The sequence below is a fragment of the Mandrillus leucophaeus genome, unplaced genomic scaffold (genome assembly GCF_000951045.1).
Source record: "Mandrillus leucophaeus isolate KB7577 unplaced genomic scaffold, Mleu.le_1.0 Scaffold286, whole genome shotgun sequence".
Classification (NCBI taxonomy): Eukaryota; Metazoa; Chordata; class Mammalia; order Primates; family Cercopithecidae; genus Mandrillus; species Mandrillus leucophaeus.
Window position 1 is genome coordinate 274,159 of NW_012102987.1, and position 26,193 is coordinate 300,351.

The following is a 26,193-nucleotide window of genomic DNA, read 5'->3' on the forward strand; positions in this document are numbered from 1 at the left end:
CTCCGAGCCCAGCCTCAGCTCTGCGGAGCTGTCCCTGGCCGGCGCCCGCCCACCATCACCATCAATTCCTAGAGATTTATGTTGCCTTCAACTATTTTTTTTAAACTATTCGCATATGTATTTGACCAGCCTGGGCTCAAAGTTCTTCCGTGCCAGGGCCGATGTCCTGCTTTGCCCTCACGGTCCTGGGTCTTCTCTAAGGACTTTGGCCGCCTGGAGTCAGAGCTGCCCGAAGGCGGCTAGAGGGCAGCTGCAGCGTCAGCTTGATGCTGGGCTAGTGGTTTCACCTTAAGCAAATGACCACCTTATTATTCCCAAGTTTTGCATCTGTGAAAGGCCGTTAATAGCAACTGTGTGAAAGGTGAGTGTGGGAGGAGAGAATGGGATGCTGAGCAGGATGCTTGCTGTACAGTAAGCCCTGGAAAACCGGCAGTGGTCAGCTACTGAAAAGCAAAGTTTCTAAAACTATGTATTAATAGTAACATAAGCATAGAATAACATCATAAAGTTTATTTTCATATTTTTCCTTATTTGCCAAATAACATGACACATTTGAAAGTTTAATATTTATTTCAGCCTAACTGGTATAAAATCGTTAATCAAACTTTAACACTCATTTTTGTTTAAATTTAAGGGGTACAAACGCAGTTTTTTGGTTTTGTTTTGTCTTGTTTTGAGATGGAGTCTCACTCTGTCATCCAGGCTGGAGGGCAGTGGCATGATCTTGGCTCACTGCAACCTCTACCTCCCAGGTTCAAGCAATTCTCCTGCCTCAGTCTCCCAAGTAGCTGGGATTACGGGTGTCCGCCACCATGCCAGGCTAATTTTTGTATTTTTAGTAGAGATGGAGTTTCACCATGTTGGCCAGGCTGGTCTAGAACTCCTGACCTCAAGTGATCTGCCTGGCCTTGGCCTCCCAAAGTGTTGGGATTATAGGCGTGATCCTGGCCAAATGCAGTTTTGATACATGGATCTGTCACGTAGTGGAGTTTGGGCTTTTAGTGTACCCATCACCCAAATAGTGTACATTACACATTAAGTTATTTAAGTTATTTCTCACCTCTCACCTCCCTCTCACCCTCGGAGTCTTCCAATGGGCATATACCACGTGTTCTTTAGCCATTCGTCCACTGATGTACATTCAAGTTGATTATGTCTCTGCCATTGTGAATAGTGCTGCAATAAACAAAATTGCAGGTATTTTTATGATTTATTTTCCTTTGTGTAGATACCCAGAAGTGGGATTGCTGCATCAGAAATTAGCCGGAGAGACAGTTGTGCCCTCGTGTCACTTCCTCCCATTGCTGACTCACTGGTGCTGCCCGTGGGGCTCTGCAGAGCACGCCTGCTCCCCCTGCCAAGTGGCTCCCTCACATCACCCCTTCCTTCCCACTCCTCCCTGCAACACATCCCACTACTTATACCTTCTGCATTGTATGGTGATGTGTGCCTGTAGTCCCAGCTACTCAGGAAGCTGAATTAGAGGCTGTCGTGAGCCATGATCAAACCACTGCACTCCAGCCTGGGCAAGACAGTGAGACCCTGTCTCAAAAAAGCTAAAACAAAAGAAACCAGAAAACTCCATACTATTTTCCACAGAGGTTGTAGTAATTTGCATTCCAACCCACAGTATATAAGCATTCCCTTTTCTCCACATCCTTGTCAATATCTAATTTTTTTGACTTTTTTTTTTTTTTTTTTTTGAGACGGAGTTTCACTCTTGTTGCCCAGGCTGGAGTGCAATGGCACAATCTCGGCTCACCAGAACCTCCACCTCCTGGGTTCAAGCTATTCTCCTGCCTCAGCCTCCTGAGTAGCTGGGATTACAGGCATGCACCACCACACCTGGCTAATTTTTTTGTATTTTTTTTTTTAGTAGAGACAGGGTTTCTCCATGTTGGTCAGGCTAGCCTTGAACTCCTGACCTCATGATCTGCCCGCCTTGGCCTCCCAAAGTGCTGGGATTACATGTGTGAGCCACCACACCCGGCCTTGACTTTTCAATGATAGTCATTTTGACTACCTTGAGATGGCATCTCATTGCAGTTTTAATGTGCATTTCTCTGATGATAGTGATGTTGAGCATTTTATTTATTTTATTTTATTTTTATTTTTTTGAGACGGCGTCTTGCCTTGTCGCCCAGGCTGGAGTCCAGTGTCGCGATCTCAGCTCACTGCAACTTCGGCCTCCCGTGTTCAAACGATTCTCCTGCCTCAGCCTCCCGAGTAGCTGGGATTATAGGCACCTGCCACCATGCCCAGTTATTTTTTGTATTTTTAGTAGAAATGGGGTTTCACCATGTTGGCCAGGGCAGTCTCGATCTCCTGACCTTGTGATGCGCCCGCCTCAGCCTCCCAAAGTGCTGGGATTACAGGCGTGAGCCACCGCGCCCAGCCGTATGATTACTCTTAAGAGTTAACTACCACACTCAAAAGAGGCAAGTAGTAAAAAATTAATGAGTACAAGCTCTGTACTAATAAATCCCTCTGCATTCATAAAGCAACTTTGATGACAGGTCTTCAGGATCCCTGTTCTTCTGCACATCAGTTTGCTAATGGGAAAAGCCAGGTCGGGAGGCAGGGCTGTGCAGGTCACCCGACTTGGGTTCTAGTGGTGGGTAGAGCCAAGAGGAATGTGTGACAGATGGCGTTTTCAAGCGGGACGTAGAAAGCCCAGACTGGCACAAGTCAACCATGCTCACAGCATGAGCTGCTGACTTGGCCTTCTCTATTCTAATGAGCTGTTTTAGGGCTGCAGTAATTTGTTGACTTAGAATTGTACTCCTGACTTAAAGGCACAGGGCTGTATGTTGCATTTATCTGTTGAACTGCACAGTTAACACACCATGTCAGTTGAAGACATCTTGATGGTTCCATCTTTATATTTATCACTTATTCTCATGTCTGTAGTAAGCCTGCTCATTCAGTCAGTAATTCCCTCCACAGTTATTAAGCACCTGTTACATGCCAGGAATTATTTTCAGAAGCTGGGGATACGGCAAGTGAAGCAATCTGACAAAGATGCCTGTGTTCATGGAACAATGTAGTAGAACGTTAGGTGGTACAACGGAAAAAATAAAATGCAGAAGGCGTAAGTAGTGGGATGTGTTGCAGGGAGGAGTGCGCAGGAAGAGGTGACGTGAGGGAGCCACTTGGCACGGGGAGCAGGTGTAATCTCCAGAGCCCCATGGGCAGCTCCAGCGAGTCAGCAATGGGAGGAAGTGACATGAGGGCACAGCTCCCAACTCTTTGACCTATTCAAAGATTCTCTTTGTGGAGAATCAGCTCTGCTTTGTCCTAGACACATTTGAACAGAGCTGAGACAGCCTGTCAGCTGAGAGATTGTGGGCGATTCCTGCCAAAGGGTGGCCATGTGTCTTAATCAGCTCTGAATAAAAGCTGGCCGCCATAGAGATCAAATTGAGTGAGGAGTTCAGGCAGGGATGGAGCCTTTGGCACTGAGGGCCAGAGAGAGAAGTCTCCCTGCTGGGATCTCATTTAGTTACATGGGAGGTGCATACCTCAGGGACTCCCTGCAGCGGTGCTCGCTATCCTTGATCAAGCTGGAGAACAATAGTTGTCTTTCCTTGTGTTTCCTTTTAGCGCAACTAGTGTTGAGCCTGCTGTGTGCGCGCACCCGACAGTCACTGGCTTCTCTTTACATCTCCAATAGGAAGCGCACGCTATGCTGTGGGAACAAAAACGCCAGGTGCCTGCTATGGCCAAGGCAGATAAGGTCTTTCCCTCCAACAGGATCCAGAGGTGAACCACTGGTACTAACACCAAACAGCTGAAATAAGGGGCTGTGTCCCTTTTTAAAATAGTCAACTCATCTTTCTGAGGTTTTTCTTTTTAATTTTGAGAGATGGGGAGCCAGGTTCTTTATAGCAAATAGTAAAACTGAATTTGCCTTTGCCTCCAGTTTCGAGGAAGTGCAGCACATTTTGCACTTTTCTTGCTTTCATGTAATATTCATAATATTCAGTCACTTCACACTTCACTTTAGTGAAGGGCTGGCTTGGATTAAACGCTGCTTCTCAAGTCACACTGGCTCAGGCTTCAAGTGTTTTTACTTGTTGATGCCTATGTAGTACTGGTTGTTTCACACAGTATCCTGAATCTCTCTCCTAGTTGAAAGTGACCTTAGAGAACACCTAGTCTAACACTCTTGCTTTATGTCATTTTTTTATTTTTTTTTGAGACGGAGTTTCACTCTTGTTGCCCAGGCTGGAGTACAATGGTGCGATCTCAGCTCACCATAACCTCTGCCTCCTGGGTTCAAGCGATTCTCCTGCCTCAGCCTCCCCAGAAGCTGGGATCACAGGCATGTACCACCACGCCTGGCTAATTTTCTATTTTTAGTAGAGACGGTTTCTCCATGTTGGTCAGGCTGGTCTCGAACTCCTAACCTTAGGCGATCTGCCCTCCTCGGCCTCCCAAAGTGCTGGGATTATAGGCGTGAGCCACTGCGCCCAGCACACCCTTGCTTTAACATCGAAGAGACAAATTCATAAATGCTCAGGAGCTGTCCCAGTGTTAGGTAGCTGTTTGTTGCCATGCTGGAGCACAGTTGAGTTAGAACCATTCCAGGTACTTGAAAACTAGGTATTGCTGAGAAATAATCTATTTTGCTAATTACAGACTAGTTTTTTTCAGTCATCAGGACAAAAGGTTCTGGATCCTGAAAAAGCCTTTTTGCTAGTTGAGTACTACTTTGGAGTAGAGAGGCATCCATACTGCAGCTGCTGCACCTAGAGCAGTGTCCAACCAGTCACACCCAGAGCCCCTGGTCCAAGCCGACATTCTGTGCATCTGCCTTCTGCGGCAACCTTGAGATTGTGGTGGATGACCCCCTAGTGGCTTCTTATCTCACCTCATGTTCCCCTTGGTAGGCAAGCTGAATTTTTAGGCTTCTTTTCCCTTTGGGATGTCTTAGATGAAAGTTTTATCACTTTAAGGCCTGGCACAGTAGCTTATGCCTGTAATCCCAGCACTTTGGGAGGCCGAGGCGGGCAGATCACTTGAGCTCAGGAGTTCAAGACCAGCCTGGCCAGTATGGCAAAACCCCATCTCTAGTAAAAATACAAAAATTAGCTGGGCATTGGTGGTAGGTGCCTGTAGTCGCAGCTACTCAGAAGGCTGAAGCAGGAGAATCGCTTGAACCTGGGAGGTGGAGGGTGCAGTAAACCCAGATTGTGCCACTGCACTCCGGCCTGGGTGACAGAGCGAGACTCCGTCTCAAAACAAAAACAAAAACAAAAAAAAAACCCACCAAAAAACAGACACAGAAAGTGGCCGGGCATGATGGCTCACACCTGTAATTCCAGCACTTTGGGAGGCCGAAGTGGGCGGATCGCTTGAGCTCAGGAGTTCCAGACCAGCCTGGGCAACAAAGGGAGACCCATGTCGCTTCATTTTTTTTTTTTTTTTTTTAAAGTTAGCCAGGCGTGGTGGCACGTACTTGTAGTCCCAGCTGCTTAGGAGGCTGATGTGGGAGGATCACTTGAGCCCAGGAGCTCAAGGCTTCAGTGAGCAGCTTTGCACCACGGCACCACTGCACTCCAGCCTTAGTGAGAGTGAGACCCTGTCTCTTAGAAAAAGAAGTGACTGGGCGGGCATGGTGGCTCAAACCTGTATTCCCAGCACTTTGGGAGGCTGAGGCGGGCGAATCACCTGAGGTCAGGAGTTTGAGACCAGCCTGACCAACATGAGAAACCCCATCTCTTTATGCAAAATTAGCTGGGCGTGGTGGCAGGTGCCCGTAGTCCCCAGCTACTCAGGAGGCTGAGGCTGGAGAATCATTTGAACCCAGGGGGCCGGAAGTTGCAGTGAGCCGAGATTGTGCCATTGTACTCCAGCCTGGGCAACAAAAGAGCGAAACTCCGTCTCAAAAAAAAAAAAAAAAAAAAAAGGACTGACTGTTTTTCTGTAGAAGCTGCATTGCTCGGAAGGCTCTCCTGTGCGGACGTGGGCTCTCCCTCCCTTCTCTTCCACACGCTTCCCTGGAGGTTCCACACAGTGTCTGTTCAGGAGCCTGAGGTTCAGGTTAGAGCTGCAGAAATCCTCATCGTTGTCTTTCTACTCTCCCACAAACTCTTGCTGCTGGGAGAAATTGGGATGTGACGTTCTCTGCTGTCACCCTCGGGAAGGGGGTTAGGGATGGAGGCAGATCAGGGACAACAGATGATTGCTGTAGTCAGAAGGGAGCCCCAAAGCAAAGAAGAATGCGTACAAGACGAGCAAGCGTCAAGGGAGCCACATCCCCTCAATTCACAGACAACCTGCCTCAGTGCAGCAGCTGCAACCATTCCCAGCACGGGACTCACAGTGTCTGACCCTCTTGGTGCCAGAAGAAACCTGAACACTAGGCTGTGTCAAACATGCAGATGTTTCTTCCGCTCTCAAGCCCTGAGGACATAAGCTTCCAGATGCCCCACATTTCCGGAGCGCTGTCCTGTCAGTTCTGGAATGCTTGCTGTCACTGTTTCCATCAGATGGGCTCCGAGGCAGCCACCAGTATCAGGAGCACAGCTGCAGTGCCCTGCACAGCAATGGCTAACATATTAGACACCACGTGTATGTTAACAGGATGAGCTGGAATAGTAAAAATTCAGTCCTCCAGGTAACTACATCTGAAGTTTTTTTTTCCACCCAGGCTGGAGTACAGTGGCGCAATCTCGGCTCACAGCAACCTCTGCCTCCCAGGTTCAAGTGATTCTCCTGCCTTAGCTTCCTGAGTAGTTAGGACTACAGGTGCGCGCCACCATGCCCAGCTAATTTTTGTATTTTTAGTAGAGATGGGGTTTCGTCATGTTGGCCAGGTTGGTCTTGAACTCCTGACCTCAAGTGATCTGCCCGCCTCAGTCTCCCAGAGTGCTGGGATTACAGGCGTGAGGCACCACGCCCAGCCTGCATCTGAACCTTTGATTCGTGTCGGCAGAGGCTTTTTTTTTTTGAGATGGGGGTCTCGCCATGTTGCCAAGGCTGGTTTTGAACTCTTGGACTCAAGCAGTTCTCTCACCTTGGCCTCCCAAAGTGCTGAGATTCTAGGCATGAGCCACCGTGCCCGGCTGGGTTTTATATTAAGCAGGTCTTAGCTCTTAAACTTTTTTGGGTGGGCAAAGGGAAAGGTTTCACATTCACATGCCTTTGGCTAACAGGAGGGAAGTACCATACCCTTTGTTATAAGCTATAATGAATGTGTGTGTGCGTGTGCATGGTGTGAGCACATGCACATTCTGCAGCTATATCAGGCGTCTTTATTTATTTGAGACTGGGTTTCTCTCTTGTTGCCCAGGCTGGAGTGCAGTGGCATAATCTCAGCTCACTGCAACCTCTGCCTCCCAGGTTCAAGCGGTTCTCCTGCCTCAGCCTCCTGCGTAACTGGAATTACAGGCGCCCACCCCCACGCCAGGCTAACTTTTTGTATTTTTAGTAGAGATGGGGTTTCACCATGTTGGGCAGGCTGGTCTCAAACTCCTGATCCACTCGCCTTGGCCTCTAAAATGCTGGGATTACGAGCATGCGCCACCATGCCTGGCCAAGGAGTCTTTAAATAACTCACGTGTGTAATCAAGTCCTTTCCTAAAGGTAGTTTTCTTCATGAAACTGTAGACTGTGATTTACAACTGTACATCTTTTCCTCAACTGGAGCTGGTGAGAAAAAAGTTAAATATGTGTTACCCAAAGCTTTTCCCACTTATAGTATCCAAATTCTTTGTGTATCTTCAATACAGGAAGCAGGAGTCAAAGATTATGACTTGGACTTAGTCACTGGACATGTGGATTATGAGTTGGACACATACACACAAGTATCTTGACATACACGTATCACAGAGTAACTTCAGAGGAAGGGGCTCCTAAAAATGTCTGGCAACTGAGGGAAGAGCTTATGTAAATGGATTAATATAAAACTCAACATTATGTAATGTGTAAGATATTTAGAAGGTAAACCACGCATTCTTAGTTAACACAAGAACCTTCCTCTGCTCGTATTTTAGGAGTGTGTCTGTTGAGGGACACATTTTACAAAACAGTGAAGTTTTCGGCGTCAACTGCATTTTCCTTTCATGAAAAATTTCTCTGTAGCATGCAATGGTGTTTGATAACAGGTTACCCACAGTAGAATGACTTCCAAGATCTGAGTCAGTCTTCTCAAACCATGCTGCTTGCTTTATCAACTAAGTATGCACTACTCTAAATCTTTGATCGTTTCAACAATGTTCACAGCATCTTCACCAGCAATTTCCTCTTAAAAAACCACATTGCTCGTTCACAAGAACCAATGCCTCAGTAATTTACGTTTTCTCATGAGACTGCAGTAATTCAGTCACATCCTCAGGCTACATGTCTAATTCTAGCTCACTTGCTACTTCCACCCCGTCTGCAGTTACTTCCTCTACTGGAGTCTTGGAATGAACTTCTTCCAAACTCCTGTTAATGTTGCATTTTGGCCTCCTTCCATGAATCGCCAATGTTTTTAATGGCATCTAGAATGGTGAATCCTTTCCTGAGGGTTTTCAATATGCTTTGCCTGTGACAGCTAAAGCCTTATGAAGTGTATTTCTTAAATAAAAGTAAAAATTACTTCTTGATCTATGGGCTACAGAATGGATGTTGTGTTAGCAGGCATGAAAACAACAATCTCCCCGTACATCTCCATCAGAACTCTTGGGTGACCACGTGCATTTGTCAATGAGCAGTAATATTTTGAAAGCAATCTTTTCTTTCTGAGCAGTAGGTCTCAACAGTAGGCTTAAAACATTCAGTAAACCTTGCTGTAAACAGATCTGCTGTCATCTGTCGAGGCTTTGTTAGTCATTGGCAGGGCACTGGCAGGGTACAGGCAGAGTGGATTTAGCTTCAGATTCAAGGGCCTTAGGATTTTCCAAATGGTAAATGAGCACTGGCTTCTACTTAAGGTCACCAGCTGCATTAGTCCCTAACAAGTATGTCCGGGAAGCCAGGCATTGACTGTTCTCTAGCTGTGAAAGTCCTACGTGGCATCTTCTGTTTCATCTGCATTGCAAATGTGTAGCGTAGCCACGTTCTTCAAGATCATAGCTAGATCTTCTGAAGAACTTGCTGCAGCTTCTCCATCAGCAGTTACTGCTTTGCCTTGTACTTTATGTTACGGAGATGGCTTCTTTCCTTAAACTTCATGAACCAACAACCTCTGTCAGCTTTCAGATTTTCTTCTGCAGCCTCCTTACCTCTCTCAGCCTTCAAAGAATTGAAGTGAGCTAGGGCCTTGCTTTGGATTAGATTTGGCTTAAGGAAATGTGGCTAGTCTTTATCCAGACCACCCAAATGTTCTCAAAATGTGGTTCTTTATCCAGACCACTCAAACATTCTCCGTATCAGGAAATAAGGCTGTTTTGCTTTCTTATCATTTTTTTTTTTTTTAAAGAGATGGAGTCTCACTCTCACCCAGAACAGAATCCAGTGGTGTGATCATAGCTCATTGCGGCCTCAAACTCCTGGGGCTCAAGCGATCCTCCTGCATCAGCCTCCTGAGGAGCCGGGACTACAGGCATGCACCACACACAGCTTGCTTTCTTATCATTAGTGTTCACTGGAGTAGCACTTGTTAATTTCCTTCAGTAACTTTCTCTTTGCATTCACAGCTTGGCTGTTTGGTACAAGAGGCCTAGCTTTGGGCCCATCTCAGCTTTGAATGCCTGCCTCACTAAGCATAATCATTTCTAGCTTCAGATTTAAAATGAGAGACTCAACTCTTTCTTTCACTTAACACTTAGAAGCCACTGTACTGTAGGGTTATTGGCCTCATTTCAATATTGTTTCTCAGGGAATGGGGAGTCCGAGGAGAGGGAGAGAGATGGGGGAACGGTCAGAACACACACAACATTTATCGATTAAGTTTGCCATCTTATATAGGCCCAGTTCATGGCTCCCCAAAACAATTACAATAGTGACGTCAAAGACCACAGATCACCATAAAAGATACAGTAATAATGAAAAAGCTTGAAATGTTGTGAGAGTTACCAAAATGTGATGCAGAGACACAAAGTGCGCACAAGCTGTTGGAAAAACGCTGCCGACTGACTTACCTGCTGCAGGGCTGCCACAACCTGTAAAAATGCAGCACCTGTGAAGCGCCACGAAGCCACACATGATGGGGTGGGACACGCCTGGGCGTGGCTGGGGAAATAGTCACCCTTGTGGGTGTACAGCTCTTCAGATGTTCTGTACTAGAATGCAGGCATAAAGTCCCTTAATGTAATTTTTATTTCCAAGCAACAATAATTTAAAAATCAGTTGGAGAGTGTCAGCAGGTGCTTCTAGGTTCTGTGCGGTGAGCCCCCAGGTCCTGGTGCGTAGGGCTCTGGATGTCTCTTTACACGGGATAGAAACACGGTCACGTGGGAATGCCAACATGACTTACTGCTTATTGTGCGGGCTTTTCTGCTTTATCAATTATGCCTCCAGGAAGCTGTCAAAGCTTCATCCATCTCCCACAGGATTTGTCTCCATATTTGTGACACATAATAAAATGTTATGTACTCTTTACATACTCTCCTAACTCATGGCTGCTTGTCACTTGTGGTGGCTTGTCACTGTGGTGGTTAATTTTTCCATTGCGGTCCTCGTAGACTTTTTTTTTTTTTGAGGGGGAGTCTTGCTCTGTCGCCCAGGGGGCTGGAATACAGTGGCACGATCTCAGCTCACTGCAACCTCCACCTGCCGGGTTCAAGCGATTCTCATGCCTTAGCCTCCCCAGTAGCCGGGATTACAGGAGCACACCACCATGCCCGGCTAATTTCTGTATTTTTAGTAGAGATGGGGTTTCACTATGTAGGCCACCATGTACAAAAATACAAAAATTAGCTGGGTGTGGTGGCAGGCACCTGTAATCCCAGCTACTCGAGAGGCTGAGGCACAAGAATCGCTTGAACTCCTGACCTCAGATGATCCGTCTGCCTTGGCCTCCCAAAGTGCTGGGATTACTGAGCTACCACGCCTGGCCTAGACTGTGTTTCTTCACAGGCTGCTGATAAAAGTACCCTGCATTCCCAATCGAGATGATTTCTGACAGTTAACAAAAGACATCACCGTCTTACGATAGGAACTCAACACAGAACGTATGATGGAAAGCCATTTTATTTTTCCCTAAATTTTAAAATAGAAGACTTTAATGGAAAACATTTAGTACCATCATGTCACCCTGAATGCCAGCAATACCTCGACTTTTACACACGCAGGAAGCCTAGTAAAAGCCCCGTCAGTAGTACACATTTCTCTGCAGTCCTTCAGCAGTTTTGCATGTACGAAATTTTCTGCTATATTGCTTTAGCAAACAGCAACAACTTTTGTGTTTCCTATATGATGCCCCAAATCCAGTCCTATATTAATATAGTTAGAAAAATAAAAGGCTTAAAAATTTCATAGTATGAGTTCATGGTGCTAATAACAGAATCTCTTTAGACATAAGATCATTTTAAGCCTCCTACATAACCACCTTCTGGTTTCATTTGAAATACTTAAGAATTAAAATCTAGTAAGATTGTTAAATCAATGTACATGTTGATCATTTCTTTTCATTTGCCTTGGGAGAGTTAATTCCCACTGTCCACTGAATGAATGTCTTTCAAATATTAATAAGTATATTACAATATTTACAAGCATTCTTATACACTCCGACACTGACAGGGAGTTAAGCCATGGAGAGGGAAGCACAGGTTTCCCACTAGTGTGACTTTATGACGTACAGGACAAAAGGAACCGGTGCTCAGGCCTGGAGGGAGCTGAGAGGAGAGCAGGGATGATGGTTCAGAAATGCACACATGCTCTGAGACCAGCCAGACATCTGTTTTGTTGTTGGATTCGAAGTAAAAGCTGAACAAGAAACCAGGACAAGGAAGGAAGAACTGGAAGCTATGCCTAAAGTCAGACTAGGCCAAGGATTTTAAAACCAAGCTCCACAAGCTCTTAGTGAATTACCCTATGGAAATTATCTAGCTTAGGTGAAGTGTTGAGGGGGGTGGTACAAAGGGGGGTTAAATGTAAGACTTTGTTTTGGCAACAAAAAATGATAGTAATTTGATTTCTACAACTTTGTGCCATGTGCCCTTTCTTACGCCAGTTTCTGCAGATTGTTTCATATGAACGTACCCTCCCCGTGACCTCTTTAATGCACTTGGCAAACTCCGTTAATGCTGTTGAAGAATGGATGTTCTATGCTGTGGTAAGAGGTGATCGTAATGCCCAAATCATCCCATACAGTATCATAAAGTGAAGTGAAAGACATTTACTGGATGTTTGCTTTGTGAATGTGAATGAAAGTCTTATTTTGGGGGTGTAGTTTCTTATGTTTTAATAAAAACAGTAGTCATTATTTTAAAAAGCACATTCTCCTAGGTGCATATTTATATACATATACAAATACCACTTCCTCCCCCTTGTGCCCTTCTGGGTAGTCATTTTAAAAACTCAAGCCTGGGGTCATCAAAGGGGGTAGATTTCTACTCCCACCTAACTGTCTGGAGTCTAGAGTTCAGATAGGCTCTTAGGAAGTTTTATAAATGAGATTCGCCCAGTACAATTCTTAAAGCTCTTAAACAGGAGTCTTTAAAATAATTTAAACACTTAAATTAAGTAATCAATAAGGGTTCTCTGGTGGCCCACTTTTACATGCAAATACAGACCAACTGTTAACATGCATTATTTTAGTCAACTGGTAAAGTTTATTTCATAAGTATAAGTAATTTTAAGCCATTTACTAAACTGTAAATTTCAACCCATTAAAAACTACTACCGGAGCAGTTTTGAGGTATTGCTGTTAATTTAGTAGAGAAATGTTACTGTATTTGATGTGGTATGAAATGCAGCCGCCATGCCTTTCATGACACGGTGCTGTCATGGTGCTGACTGCAGACATGTCCTATGGCTTTCCGGAAATTACTGTGCATATGCATTAACAGATTTGCCAAACTTTAATGGCAATTTGATTGGTTGGTCATTTGTAAGCATACCAGAATAGTAAAGTATAGCTCATGGTATGAGTCAAACACACTGAGACGTTTGAGGCATACAGTGCTACCCTCCAGTCTACTTTCGTCAGAAACCCAACCTACTCACTCAAATCATTTACAAGGAAAACTAGTGCAGAAAGCACCCAAAAATGTTGCCTGTTGGCAGGTTAATTTTCTTCTAACTTTAAAAGAAGTAGATATTTTTTCTTTTAAAATTCATTTATAAAAATAAATTTCAGTTTTTGAGACCCTAGGTACCAAATTGTGGCTTAATTTACTCAAGATGGATGTACTATAAAGTGATGAAAAATGTAGCTGAAAACGCATGAGCTCCAGCTCATTTCTGCAGCGCGGCCAACAGCTGCCACTGTACGCGGTCACAACCCTTCTCATAGGTAACCAAAATATGCACAACTTCTTGACAAACTTTTAGCCTTCCTTTGTCCGGAAACTCCCACAAAACTTCAATTCTTAGACCTCCATTATAAAACTATTAGTAACCATAATACATTCAAGAGAGAGAATGAAGACCTGTCATCCACTCAGGAGACACTGATCCAGGGCACTGGGACAACACGGCCACTCAGGGGAAATAGGCACCCTTGTGGGTGTACAGCTCTTCAGATGTTTTGCACTAGAATGCAGGCATAAAGTCCCTTATGTAATTTTCATCTCCAAGCAACAATACTTTAAAAATCAGTTGGAGAGTGTCAGCAGGTGCTTCTAGGTTCTGTGCGGCGAGCCCCCAGGTCCTGGTGCGTAGGGCTCTGGATCTCTCTGTACACGGGATAGAAACACGGTCACGTGGAAATGCCAATATGACTTACTGCTTAGGGCTGTGCTGACATCGGCGTCTCTGCTAGACTGATTCTCACAGGAGAAGCTTTTGATTTTTCTGCCTTAGTCAGGAGATTATTCGAGGAACAGTAAAGAACTGAACTAAGGAAGTAGTTACTGGCTCCCAAAGCCACACAGACACAAAAGTAAGTTTCAAACTGTTGTCCTCTCTCAGTGCAAACGAGCAATTGGCGGACCTGTCACGTTTCATCAATTGATATGAACACAGCATTCAGTCTGTGGAACAATGTGATGCAGCAAAAATCTGATCTAATGCAAATTCAAGCCCATTAAATAAAACCACAGAAAGGAGAGCCAGCCCGGCTCAGTGTTCTCGCACACGGACGCTGACTCTAAGCACAAAAGCAGCTGAAAGGCACGAGGCTCAGATCTCACTGATCGTCCTCTCTGAAGGGCAGTACTCCGAGGGGCCTGGCGGGGACATGTAGAAAGACTGCGTTTTCCTTTTCAATCGGGCCCGTTTGTTGGCCAAAACCAGACTGCGCCGGCTTGAACTGATGATTTCCGAAATGAACTTCTTGCAGTCCACACACACCTCCATGGTGCTCCAGTCCTCCATCAACTCTTTGGGAAACTGGAGTTCTTCATCTGATTTGTCCATAGACTTAGATTTTGAGGAGAACCTGGGGTAAAAACAACAGAAAACCAAACAGAAGCCCAGCATCGTTACTTATAGGTCTACTGCAATAAGAAGAAAGTATGTGAAATAAAAAGTAAATTTGTTGTCAAAACATCATGGAATGGATGAGTGATTTAATCATATGTCCTTCTAAAAAAATTTCTTATTGGAGACAAGGCTAAAAAATATTACTTAGAAAAGAAAGTAGAAGGCCAGGTGCGGTGGCTCACGCCTGTAATCCCAGCACTTTGGGAAGTGGGTGTTACCTGAGGTCAGGAGTTCGAGGCCAGCCTGGCTAACACGGCGAAACCCAGTCTCTACTAAAAAAAAAAAAAAAAATTAGCTGGGCATGGTGGCAGGCCCCGTAATCCCCACTACTCGGGAGGCTGAGGCAGGAGAATCGCTTGAACCTGGGAGGTGGAGGTTGTAGTGAGCTGAGATGGCACCACTGCACTCCAGCCAGGGTGACAAAAGCGAAACTGTCTCAAGGAAAAAAAAAAAAAAAAGACAGAAAAATGAAAGAAAGCAGGAAACATGTCTTATAAGATAGGCGCTGCCCAGGCCGGGTACGGTGGCTTATGTCTGTAATCCCAGCACCTTGGAAGGCCGAGGTGGGCAGATCACAAGGTCAGGAGATCGAGACCATCCTGGCTAACATGGTGAAACCCCGTCTCTACTAAATATACAAAAAACAATTTGCCAGGCGAGGTGGCGGATGCCTGTAGTCTCAGCTACACAGGAGGCTGAGGCAGGAGTATGGTGTGAACCCAGGAGGCAGGGCTTGCAGTCAGCCGAGATTGCGCCATTGCACTCCAGCCTGGGCGACAGAGCGAGACTCCTTATCAAAAAAAAAAAAAAAAAAAAGGGCGCTGCCCAGACTATCGAACAATACAGTCAGGATGGCTAAAGGTGACCCCAAGAAACCAAAGGGCAAGATGTCTGCTTATGCCTTCTTTGTGCAGATGTGCAGAGAACATAAGAGAAGCCCAGAGGGCTCTGTCAATTTTGCAGAATTTTCCAAGTGCTCTGAAAGGTGGAAGACAATGTCTGGAAAGAGATGTCTAAATTTGATGAAATGGCAAAGGTGGATAAAGTACAGTACCATTGAGAAATGAAGGACTATGGACCAGCTAAGGGAGGCAAGAAGAAGGATCCTAATGCCCTGAGAAGGCCACCATCTGGATTCTTCCTGCTCTGTTCAGAATTCCACCCCAAGATCAAATTCATAAACTCTGGCATCTCTATTGGAGACGTGGCAAAAAAGCTGGGTGAGACGTGGAATAACTTAAATGACAGTGAAAAGGAGCCTTACACCACTAAGGTGGCAAAGCTGAAGGAAAAGTGTGAGAAGGATATTTCTGACTATAATTCGAAAGGAAAGTTTGATGGAGAAAAGGGTCCTGCTAAAGTTGCCCAGAAAAGGGTGGAAGAGGAAGAGGAAGATGAAGATGATGAAAAGGAAGAAGGAGAGGAGGAGGAGGAAGATGAATAAAGAAACTGTTTATATGGAAAAAAAAACCAAAATAAACTAAAAACTTTTTTTTTTTTTTTTCCCCCTGAGACGGAGTTTCGCTCTTGTTGCCCAGGCTGGAGTGCAATGGCGTGATCTCGGCTCACTGCAACCTCTGCCTCCCAGGTTCAAGCGATTCTCCTGCCTCAGCCTCCCAAGTAGCTGGGATTACAGGCATGTGCCACCACACCCGGCTAATTTTGTATTTTTAGTAGAGACGGGGTTTCTCCATGTTGGTCAGGCTGGTCTCAAACTCCCGACCTCAGGTAATCCGCCCACCTCGGCTTCCCAAAATGCTGGGATTACAGGTGTGAGCCACCACGCCTGGCCAAAAAAACTAAAAACTCTTAACCACCCTTCTAGAATTCTTGGAAAATAGGGTATTCACCTGATTCCCAGTGAACATTAGCTAACGTAGATGGCAGATCAGACAATAGGAAATTTAAATAAATTTATCTGAATCCCATGACACATCCTAAAAAACTATCTTTTGACCAGTTTTCTCATCATTTATGTATTTATCAAACAAGCCTCTCCCTCCCCAACAATTCTCTGTATTTGGGCAATTATTTATTGGGATTCCAAGGAGATGGAGTTAACCAGACCAACATCATAATAAATGTTTCCAGGAATGTCTGAGATAACCAGGAATTGTCTACTTATTTACTATTTTTTTTTTTTTTTTTGAGATGGAGTCTCGCTCTGTCGCCCAGGCTGGAGTGAGCGGCGCCATCTTGGCTCACTGCAAGCTCCGCCTCCCGGGTTCCCGCCATTCTCCTGCCTCAGCCTCCCGAGGAGCTGGGACCACAGGCGCCGCCACCGCGCCCGGCTAGTTTTTTGTAGTTTTAGTAGAGACGGGGTTTCACCGTGTTAACCAGGAAGGTCTCAATCTCCTGACCTCGTGATCCGCCCGCCTCGGCCTCCCAAAGTGCTGGGATTACAGGAGTGGGCCACCGAGCCCAGCCTTATTTACTATTTTAACTAAACCAAACAGGATATAAACAGGTAGTCTATAGTGGTTCAGAGTAAGTATGGAAAACTGCAGCAGCTGTTATGTGCACTGCCTTGAGTTCACTGACAGTTCGCACCCAGAGGTCTCAGAGGAGGGAGCCCAAGCACAGAGGCAGACCTTTCAGGCACAAGGTTCATGCTGGGCTCACAGCTTCCTCGCCTTGCTGTCCACAGAGCCATGACATGTGGTTGGTGCATCAAAGCCCAGCCTCTCGGCCCTGCCAGCTTGAGGCTCGAGCTGGCCTACCTCCTTCCATCTTTCTTAAGGCCCAACACTAAACTTACCCTGCACTAAATGCAAAGGGACTGATACTCAGGTGATGTTTTTTCTTTTAAATTATCAGCTTTTGGCATAAAGCTTTATTTCTGCCTTTAGAATAATAGTAAAGTCAGTCAAAGCTATGGCAGAACATTGTAAACAGGATTTAAACAGATTCCTTTCAAAACTAGACAAAGAGGAAAGAAGGATAAGACTATTACATTCCGATTTCCAACTCCATTGAAAACAAGGTCAGTTTTAAAGACTCTTATAGGACACAGTAAAATAGTTTTTTCTAAAGTAGAAAAAAACATAAACTCTGATGAAAGTATCTTTCAAGTAGCTAGCCATTATTCCTTGAAAAGTTACCTTTGGGGAAGTTTTGGAGATTTGTGTGTAAAACTGTATTAAAACCAACCAACCAACCAACAAAAACCCCTTGAGCCAAAACCCGAACACCCCACCCCAGTCCTCAAGAGTAGAACTCTTCTTTTGCAAAGGATGATTTGACAACCCAGGCCCCTTGCTCACCTGGCAATGCTCCGAAGTGGCCGATGATGGGCAGTGGAGGGTTTTTCTGACCTCATACTTTCACCTCTTTGCAGAGCAGAAGGTCCCAGTGAAAAGATAGGAAGAGTGGAGTATGGCTTGGATGGCAGCCGCATCTGTTATCCCAAATAAAACTGACAATGAGCAGTACTGTTAAACAGGAGGTCACTAAAACCAGCACAAGTATAAATGGACCAAGCTTAGCTTACCTTTTTGCAACACTGTGAGCACACCGGCCTGTACACAAAATCACAAATGTTACTTGGTGTGATACAGGGGATACAGCTGGGAGTTAGAGAAGCTTAAGGCAGTACAGTTGTAAGTTTCTACAATAAACTGTAAAACTCTCCCTTCTATTAGAAAGTAACACATTGACACACTACGAATTGCCAAAAAGATAATCTACAGAACTTAACTCTTACACTGTCTCCTATAAAGGATCAACTTACATCTGTTTGGAATTTTCTTATTTGTCTATCCAGGGATCATATGATAATCACATCTTATTTTTTTCTGTTCAAACATGACAGATTATTAGAATGATCTTAGTTACGTAAAAGAAGTAACATACAGAGAAACATTTCTAGGTTCAATATCAAATAAACATTTGGCTCACTCTCTTGAAGAAATCAGTATTCCTAATCTACAAGGACAGTGCAATGTAACGTCGCAGAATGAGTCATTTCTAACTTTACTCCTGTGTAGAAAGACGGTGACATAAGGAAGGTAATTGGTATTTCTCTTACGACTGTTACATTTATCTTTTCATCAGTTACAAAATACCTTACCTCTTACAGAACTGACAGGTATAAGACCAAGTGAAGAAGGAAAACCTCCTGGTTCGGCAACAAAAGCAGAGCTAAAAAATACAAATTTAAGAGGAAAAAAGAAACATTGCCAACAGCAAATTTCCTAATATCCATGTCTGAATATGATTTACATCTCTATTATGGGGGAAGCTGAACAGACAAGAGGAGGAAGAGAATTCAGAAATGCCGTTTAAAACAGCTGGCTCTGTGATGCTGACAATGTGGCTCTATTTAATTAGAATTCTATTTCAAAAGATAATAAAAGGCCACAGCTCTTAAGTGTCTCCTCATCATGGAAGGAATCTGCAGAAGGTTCTGAAACCCTCCTCTGATTCTCAGATACATTTTCTTTCTTTTTTTTGAGACAGAGTCTTGCTGTTTTGCCCAGGATGGAGTGCAGTGGCGCGATCTTGGCTCACTGCAAGCTCCGCCTCCCGGGTTTTATTTGGGATAACAGATGCGGCTGCCATCCAAGCCATACTCCACTCCCATTCTCCTGCCTCAGCCTCCCGAGTAGCTGGGACTACAGGCGCTGCCACCTCGGCCGGCTAGTTTTTTTGTATTTTTAGTAGAGATGGGGTTTCACCATGTTAGCCAGGATGGTCTCTCGATCTCCTGATCTCATGATCCGCCCGTCTCGGCCTCCCAAAGTGCTAGGATTACAGGCGTGAGCCACCGCGCCCGGCCTTCTCAGATACATTTTCTTTACAGATCCTTTAAAAGCATAATGACTAAATGCTCACATGGCTTTTTTTTTTGAGACGGAGTCTCACTATGTCGTCAGGCTGGAGTGCAGTGGTGTCTTGGCTCACTGCAACCTCCACCTCCTGGGTTCAAGTGATTCTCCTGCCTCAGTCTCCCGAGTAGCTGGGACTACAGGCATGCACCACCACGCCCAGCTAATTTTTGTATTTTTAGTAGAGACGGGGTTTCACCATGTTGGCCAGGATGGTCTTCATCTCCTGACCTCATGATCTGCCCACCTCGGCCTCCCAAAGTGCTGGGATTACAGGCGTGAGCCACCGTGCCTGGCCACACACATAGTTTTATGAAGACATATTGTTATTTGTTATGGTTGCTTGAAAACCTTCCAGTTTTTATTTCAAACATAGTTTTATGAAGACATATTGTTATTTGTTATGGTTGCTTGAAAACCTTCCAGTTTTTATTTCTAAGGGAGAAACGAAAATGCCCCCTCTTGTGAATGAGGCAGCACAGGTACCGTCTACTAGGATATGAACATCACACATCCCAAATCCCCTCAAAGTCTGTGCCACCTGGCTAGCAGATAACTCTCCCAGGAGACCATGCATGGGACTGGCCATTCTACTCTTCTGATCAATCAGCCTTAAGCAGCACTACCTTTCCTTTTTTCAAGGCGGTGTAGATGTCTTTATACTGTTGGTATTTTTCCAGCTCTGCCTTCACCAGGACCTGGCGAATATGCATCACTTCTTCCACAGTAAGAGCGAGGCATTCCACTGGGTAGCAGAATTCCTCCTGAAATTCAAAATGTCACATGAATAAGAGATTCCTACCCCCTGTTCTGGAAGTGCAAAATTTCCCTTCAGATCAGACACCTGATTAGTAGCTTCAGAGAAGAAAAGAGGTTTCCCGATGACCACTGGGACAGAGCTGGCTCCCTCTGGGGACCACATCATTTCTAATTACACTAAGACTAAAGATGGCAGAAAAACATGCGGGGACCAAGTGATCTACTGAAATGTCCAATAAATGAAAGTTCCTCACATTTCCTCAGGTATTTTGACTCAAGTAACTCTATTCTGTTAAGCAGGGCTTGAAATACTGAAAAAAAATTTTATTCTAAACCAATTTTGTGGTCAGTTTTCTTCTATGCTTATGAAAAACACATTACTTAGTGTTGTGTTGTACATTGTATACCAGTAGATAAAAAACAAGTCTACACTGGTCCTTCTTTTGTCACCCAGGCTGGAGGGCAGTGGCGCGATCATGGGTCACTGCAGTCTTGACTTCCTGGGCTCAAGTGATCCTCCCACCTCAGCCTCCCAAGTATCTGGGACTACAGGTGCACGCCACCATGCCCAGCTAATTTTTTGTATTTTCTGCAGAGATGGGGATTCACCATGTTGCCCAGGCTGGTCTTGAACTCCTGGGCTCAAGTGATCTGCCCACTTCGGCCTCCCAAAAGTGCTGGGGTTACAGGGGTGAGCCACCACGCCCAGCCTGGCCCTGTTTTTAAAACTCGTTTGTGGTACCCAGAATAGCCAAAAGAAGGTGGTTAGTAATTTTTACTGACAAGCATTATTTAGTGATCAGTTACATCAGCACACCTTTACAAATCCTAATGGTAGGAGCGGAACTGGAACACGAAACTACCGGAGCGTTTATACCCAAAAGGCAGTCTCTGCAGGCTGCACCACAGTTCTCTAGATTTGTTGTTACTTTCAACAACTGCTAAATGTAGAGTCAGCGCTGGAAAGACTAGAGGAATGTAAAAGAATTTCGTAATAAATATTTATGTTGGCGGTCTTGTGGTAATGGTTTCCCTACAAGCAGCTGCGGAAGATGTTGATGTAACTGATCTCACTGAATAAGAGCCTCACACCCATCCGCTCCCCAGCCGGCCCCGCACTTGATTGGTGGATCTCAGAGAAAGACAGAACAGTCTTGTGCATTCGGACCCTGCCAGGCTGCAAGGGGCCATTGTGGTGCAGTGACACTGAAACTGAATGTTCTCAGCACAAACACATTATAATTCACTCCCACACACACACAGCACCGCTCACAGGCAGTCTGGAATCCAACACGCCAGTGAGAAAGCACATGACCATGAATGCAGTCAGTTTATGGAGTTTTAACAATCAGTTCTGTCTTTCAATCAGAGAAAAACAAAACTCAATCTAGGTTACAAACTTGTCAAACATTAGCATTTTGCTTAAAAAAGTAGTCTGAAGAACTACTGCTTCTTACTAAAAATCAATACAAAACCATCTCTGTTCAAGCAAACTTAAGGAAGATTACATTTGCTTAAAAATGCTTTCAGAAAAATCCTGCAATTGAATTTTTAAGATAAGGAGCTTATTAGTATAAGAGAACAGGGGGGTGAGTTTATTCAGAAAGATTATATCATTTGCTCTAAGGTACCTAAAATATTCATTTAAAAAATCAACGATCACAGTTTTCTCTTTCAACAGGAACTACTTTCAGAGATGACAGAATTAAATCAGCCTGATACCTACTCTGTTTTGCTCCACTCTCAGAAAAAGAGTAGTGTTAAGTGGGAACAATAAACTGAATTTTTGAGGGTTAGGCCATTAAAACTGTGCACTAAGTAAGTAGTGTTGGCTGAATACATCCAAATGATGGCACTTCTCAGCTTTTAATGTGTTTCAGAAGTTTTGCTATTATTTTTATTCATCGGTGATGAGTATGAGTATGAGTAGGGTGTACCTTCTGATGGCTAACTATATGACAAAATGGCTATGCTGCAACAAAATAATGTGCGAATCTAGCACATAACCAGGTAAACACTACTAGATTTATTATGTAGCAAATAACCAGATAGCCAGATTTGTTATTGTGTGTGTTAGGAAGGCAGCGAATGGTACCAACTTAACTGACTTTATAACATGGATGACTGGGCTGGAAACCCTTCAGCCAGATGGTGATTTTTTGCATTTGTAGGGATACGCTAGCACGGCACAACCAACTAGGCAGCTTGCACCTCCCTCTCTTCAGTCTGGAGTCACAAAAGGGCTTAGTAAAGCATACTTTCAACTCACTGACCCACATGAAAATCCAGTACTTCATGGGATATAATTGTTTCTGCTTTGTTTTGAGACAAGGTCTCGCTCTGTCACCCAGGCTGGAGTACAGTGGCATGATCTTGGCTCACCGCAACGTCTGCCTCCCGGGTTCAGGTGATTCTCGTGCCTCAGCCTCCTGAGTAGCTGGGATTACAGGTGTGTACCACCATACCTGGCCATGTTGGCCAGGCTGGTCTCGAGCTCCTGTCCTCAAGTGATCCACCAGCCTCAGTCTCCCAAAGTGCTGGGATCACAGGCGTGAGCAACTGCGCCTGGCCATCATGAGATATAATTTAAAAATAGTAGATTTTTGTTTGTTTTCTTACTCTTTTATAAAAAATTTCAAGCAGACTACCCTTTAGTGAAATAATTTCCATCTGGTCAAATGCTAATGTTTTAATCTTGGAGCCTTTCCAAGGACAACAACACTTTAATGCAACATAAAAGAAAATGATAAATAGTTACTAAAATAGTTTTATTTTTTTCAGTTTACAAACATATTAATTTGACATCTCCAAAGCCAAATTAAACTTCCACAGACCTTGCAGAGCTATTAGCACTCTGGAGTGTGGGGGGCACTTAAGGCCCCGGCGAGAGCAGGAGCCCTTCCCCACCACGGCACTGCCTGTGGCTCCCATAGCAAGTGTTTGGCCCATGTGAGTGGCCAGATGTGGCCAGGGGAAGAACCGCACTAGCACAATTCTAGTTCTCTCGCTTGCCCATGTGTCAGCGGGACTCCCAGATGCAGGAAAGGGAAGCTAAATCTTAGAGAGCGTTAACGAAGATAACAATGTGCTCTAAGACTTTAAACTCACTTCTATGCATGTCACTAAAATTGTCGAGGTTTTTTGATGATTATTCTGGCTATATTTTACCATTCAAAAAGGGTCATTAGGCAGCACGGAGATTAGGCAGCATAATGTAAAAATTCGGTTATTGTGCCACAGAGAGAAATGGGAATACTCATTTTTTTTCTTTCTTTTCGAGATGGAGTCTCGCTCTGTCCCCCAGGCTGGAGTGCGGTGGTGCGATCTCGGCTCACTGCAAGCTCCGCCTCCCGGGTTCACGCTATTCCCCTGCCTCAGCCTCCCGAGTAGCTGGGACTACAGGCGCCCGCCACCATGCCCTGCTAATTCTTTTATCTTTAGTAAGAGATGGGGTTTCACCGTGGTCTCGACCTCTTGACCTCATGATCCGCCCGCCTCGGCCTCCCAAAGTGCTGGGATTACAGGGATGAGTCACCGCGCCCAGCCAAGTAGTCATCTTTTATACAGTGTTCATAATTAGTAAAAACTTCATAAATTAACCAGTATTTGAAAATTACCAAAAATAACGGTTGCTTTTTGAGTTTTTAATAAACCAAAGAGAGGCAAATTTAAATAAAAACAGCAACTGTTAAGTTTACTCTTCTTAATCAACTATAAAACTCAAAGTGAAGGCCAGGCGCGGTGGCTCACGCCTGTAATCCCAGCACCTTGCAAGGCTGAGGTGGGCAGATCACAAGGTCAGGAGATCGAGACCATCCTGGCTAACATGGTGAAATCCCGTCTCTACTAAAAATACAAAAAGAAATTAGCCAGGCATAGTGACAGGTGTCTGTAGTCCCAGATACTCGGGAGGTCGAGGCAGGAGAATGGTGTGAATCCAGGAGGCAGAGCTTGCAGTGAGCCGAGATCATGCCACTGCACTCCAGCCTGGGCGACAGAGCGAGACTCGGTCTCAAAAAAACCCAAAAACAAACAAACAAACAAAACTGAAAGTGAATCCTTTCTCTGCCTAAGTGGTATATGGCCTTAGTGTTGAGATATCTCTGTTTGGGGAGAACTGATAATCAAATGCCAGCAGGTCTTCAGTAGAGGCAGCAGTGACAGGAGTTAAAAACCCACCTTGGCACCTGACCACATGCTGCCCAAGGGCACATCTAAAACGGGAAAAAGGACAGAGGTTTTTCTTGCATTTCATGACAAAGATCAGAGCAAGGAATGTGTTATGTCTTATTTACACTGAGTCTCCTTTCCATATCAAGATGACTAAGAAAGAATAACAAAGAAACCAGCTGCAGGGTCATCTGTCAAGGACAAGGTTAGTAAATCCAGGGCTTTGGAGAGCCGGGGCCTGCCTACTGTGGCACAAAGGCTGCCCTGAGCACCTGCTGCCTGGTGGCAGAAGAGGCTTCAATATGGTCCTAGAGCTTTTTATTTCACTTAGAAATGTGAAAGTTCAAGTAATGATACATTATTCTGTGTAAAAAAACCTCAAAAAACAGTAATATAATGCAGAATTATTTAGAGTAGCTACATCAATAAAAAGGAAACTTGAAATTTCTCTCTGCAGAGAAGTAATGCACACCCTGCTTGTCAAAACACAGCTTCATGACAGGTGCTGGGAGCACACAGGTTTCCTGAGCCCATGCCCTGGTTGTGCAGGTGTCTGTGGGTGGGCGGAATCCACCGTGGCTACCTGGCCTGGCAGGAGGCTGCTCTGCCCATGGAATGAGTGAGCAAATACTCTTCTGATGGTCGGGGGAGGCCCTAGAAGGAATGCACCCCACGGGCTCAGAGTGCCTGCTGCACATGGAGAAAGGTGGCAGCACTGACTCTGCTATACGATTAGGTCACCCGAGGAGACAAATACCCACAGGTCCCTCTCATCAGATGCTGCATTTTGAGTTTGTTGTCCTTTCCTAGGTATTTCCCTCTCAACTGAGACCACGGCATGATCGGTGCATCCTGCACAAGAGTAGAATCAATGATTGGAAGCAAAGTGCTATCTAAGCGGTTAATTCTCAGAGAGTGCAACAGTTGAGGTGTCACCATCAGAGATACAGAGAATGAAATAATCCCAGACCCAGCAGAAAGAGGCCAACCTTTGAGGATTTCCACCTGCTGGTAAAAGCTCTCTCACACAGATAATACATAGCCCCTGCTACCCCAAACATGGCTGCTTCAAAAGGATGAGAGCTGAGCAGAGAAGCTGTTTGTATGGTAGAAAAAAGTGGTCGAAAAGGCGTCCTTGGCCATACACTGGTTATCCTAGGAACCTGAACAACAGATAAAGGAAAAAGAAAATGGCAGGGGGAAAAGAAAAGGAGAAAATAATGCTGAACACAAGTGACCTACACATAGTGATTACAGCTCACAAAAGGAAAACAGAACAAAAAACACCATGAGGATGGTACGGTCCGTGCCAACATCTGCAACCACACGTATAAATCAGTGATGAAACCACGAAGTCCCTCCTGGAGAATCTCAGCGTTCACACAGCAAGGATTTTTATCTAATTTAGGGTCCTGTGAACACACTGAGTTTCCTCAATGGGGGTTGTTGTGACAAAGGACAGAGGCAACTCGTTACTGTGCCCAAGAAAGCATGGGGACATGTGCCAGGCAGCCACTTGCGCCTGCCTTGGATGGGTACTTACCCTCAGTTATTTGACCAAATGATGAAAAAAAAAATACATTTTAAACATCACAAGAAAAGGGAGGGAGATACAATAAAAATAAAAATTATCAGCCAGGCGCAGTGGCTCACGCCTGTAATCCCAGCACTTTGGGAGGCCGAGGTGGGTGGATCACCTGAGGTCACAAGTTAGAGATCAGCCTGACCAACATGGAGAACCCCCGTCTCTGCTAAAAACACAAAATTAGCTGGGTGTGGTGGCACATGCCTGTAATCCCAACTACTCAGGAGGCTGAGGCAGGAGAATGGCTTGAACCCGGGAGGTGGAGGTTGTGCTGAGCCGAGATCGCGCCATTGCACTCTAGTCTGGGCAACAAGAGCAAAACTCCATCTCAAAAAA

General features: G+C 44.9%; 1 protein-coding gene and 1 pseudogene across 1 annotated transcript in view; one reads left to right on the forward strand and one right to left on the reverse strand.

Moving 5' to 3' along the window:
- Positions 1-11,105: 11,105 nt before the first annotated feature.
- Positions 11,106-26,193, reverse strand: part of SPIRE1 (spire-type actin nucleation factor 1) — a 208,556-nt gene continuing 193,468 nt past the window's right edge. The window contains exons 13-17 of the mRNA XM_011985524.1: positions 19,970-20,107; positions 18,587-18,657; positions 18,008-18,035; positions 17,781-17,914; positions 11,106-14,473 (exon numbers count right to left, since the gene is read on the reverse strand). Of these exons, the coding sequence (XP_011840914.1) occupies positions 14,215-14,473; positions 17,781-17,914; positions 18,008-18,035; positions 18,587-18,657; positions 19,970-20,107 (630 nt within the window). The 3' untranslated portion in view covers positions 11,106-14,214. The remainder of the gene's footprint in view (positions 14,474-17,780; positions 17,915-18,007; positions 18,036-18,586; positions 18,658-19,969; positions 20,108-26,193) is intronic.
- Positions 15,369-15,961, forward strand: LOC105543557 (annotated as a pseudogene).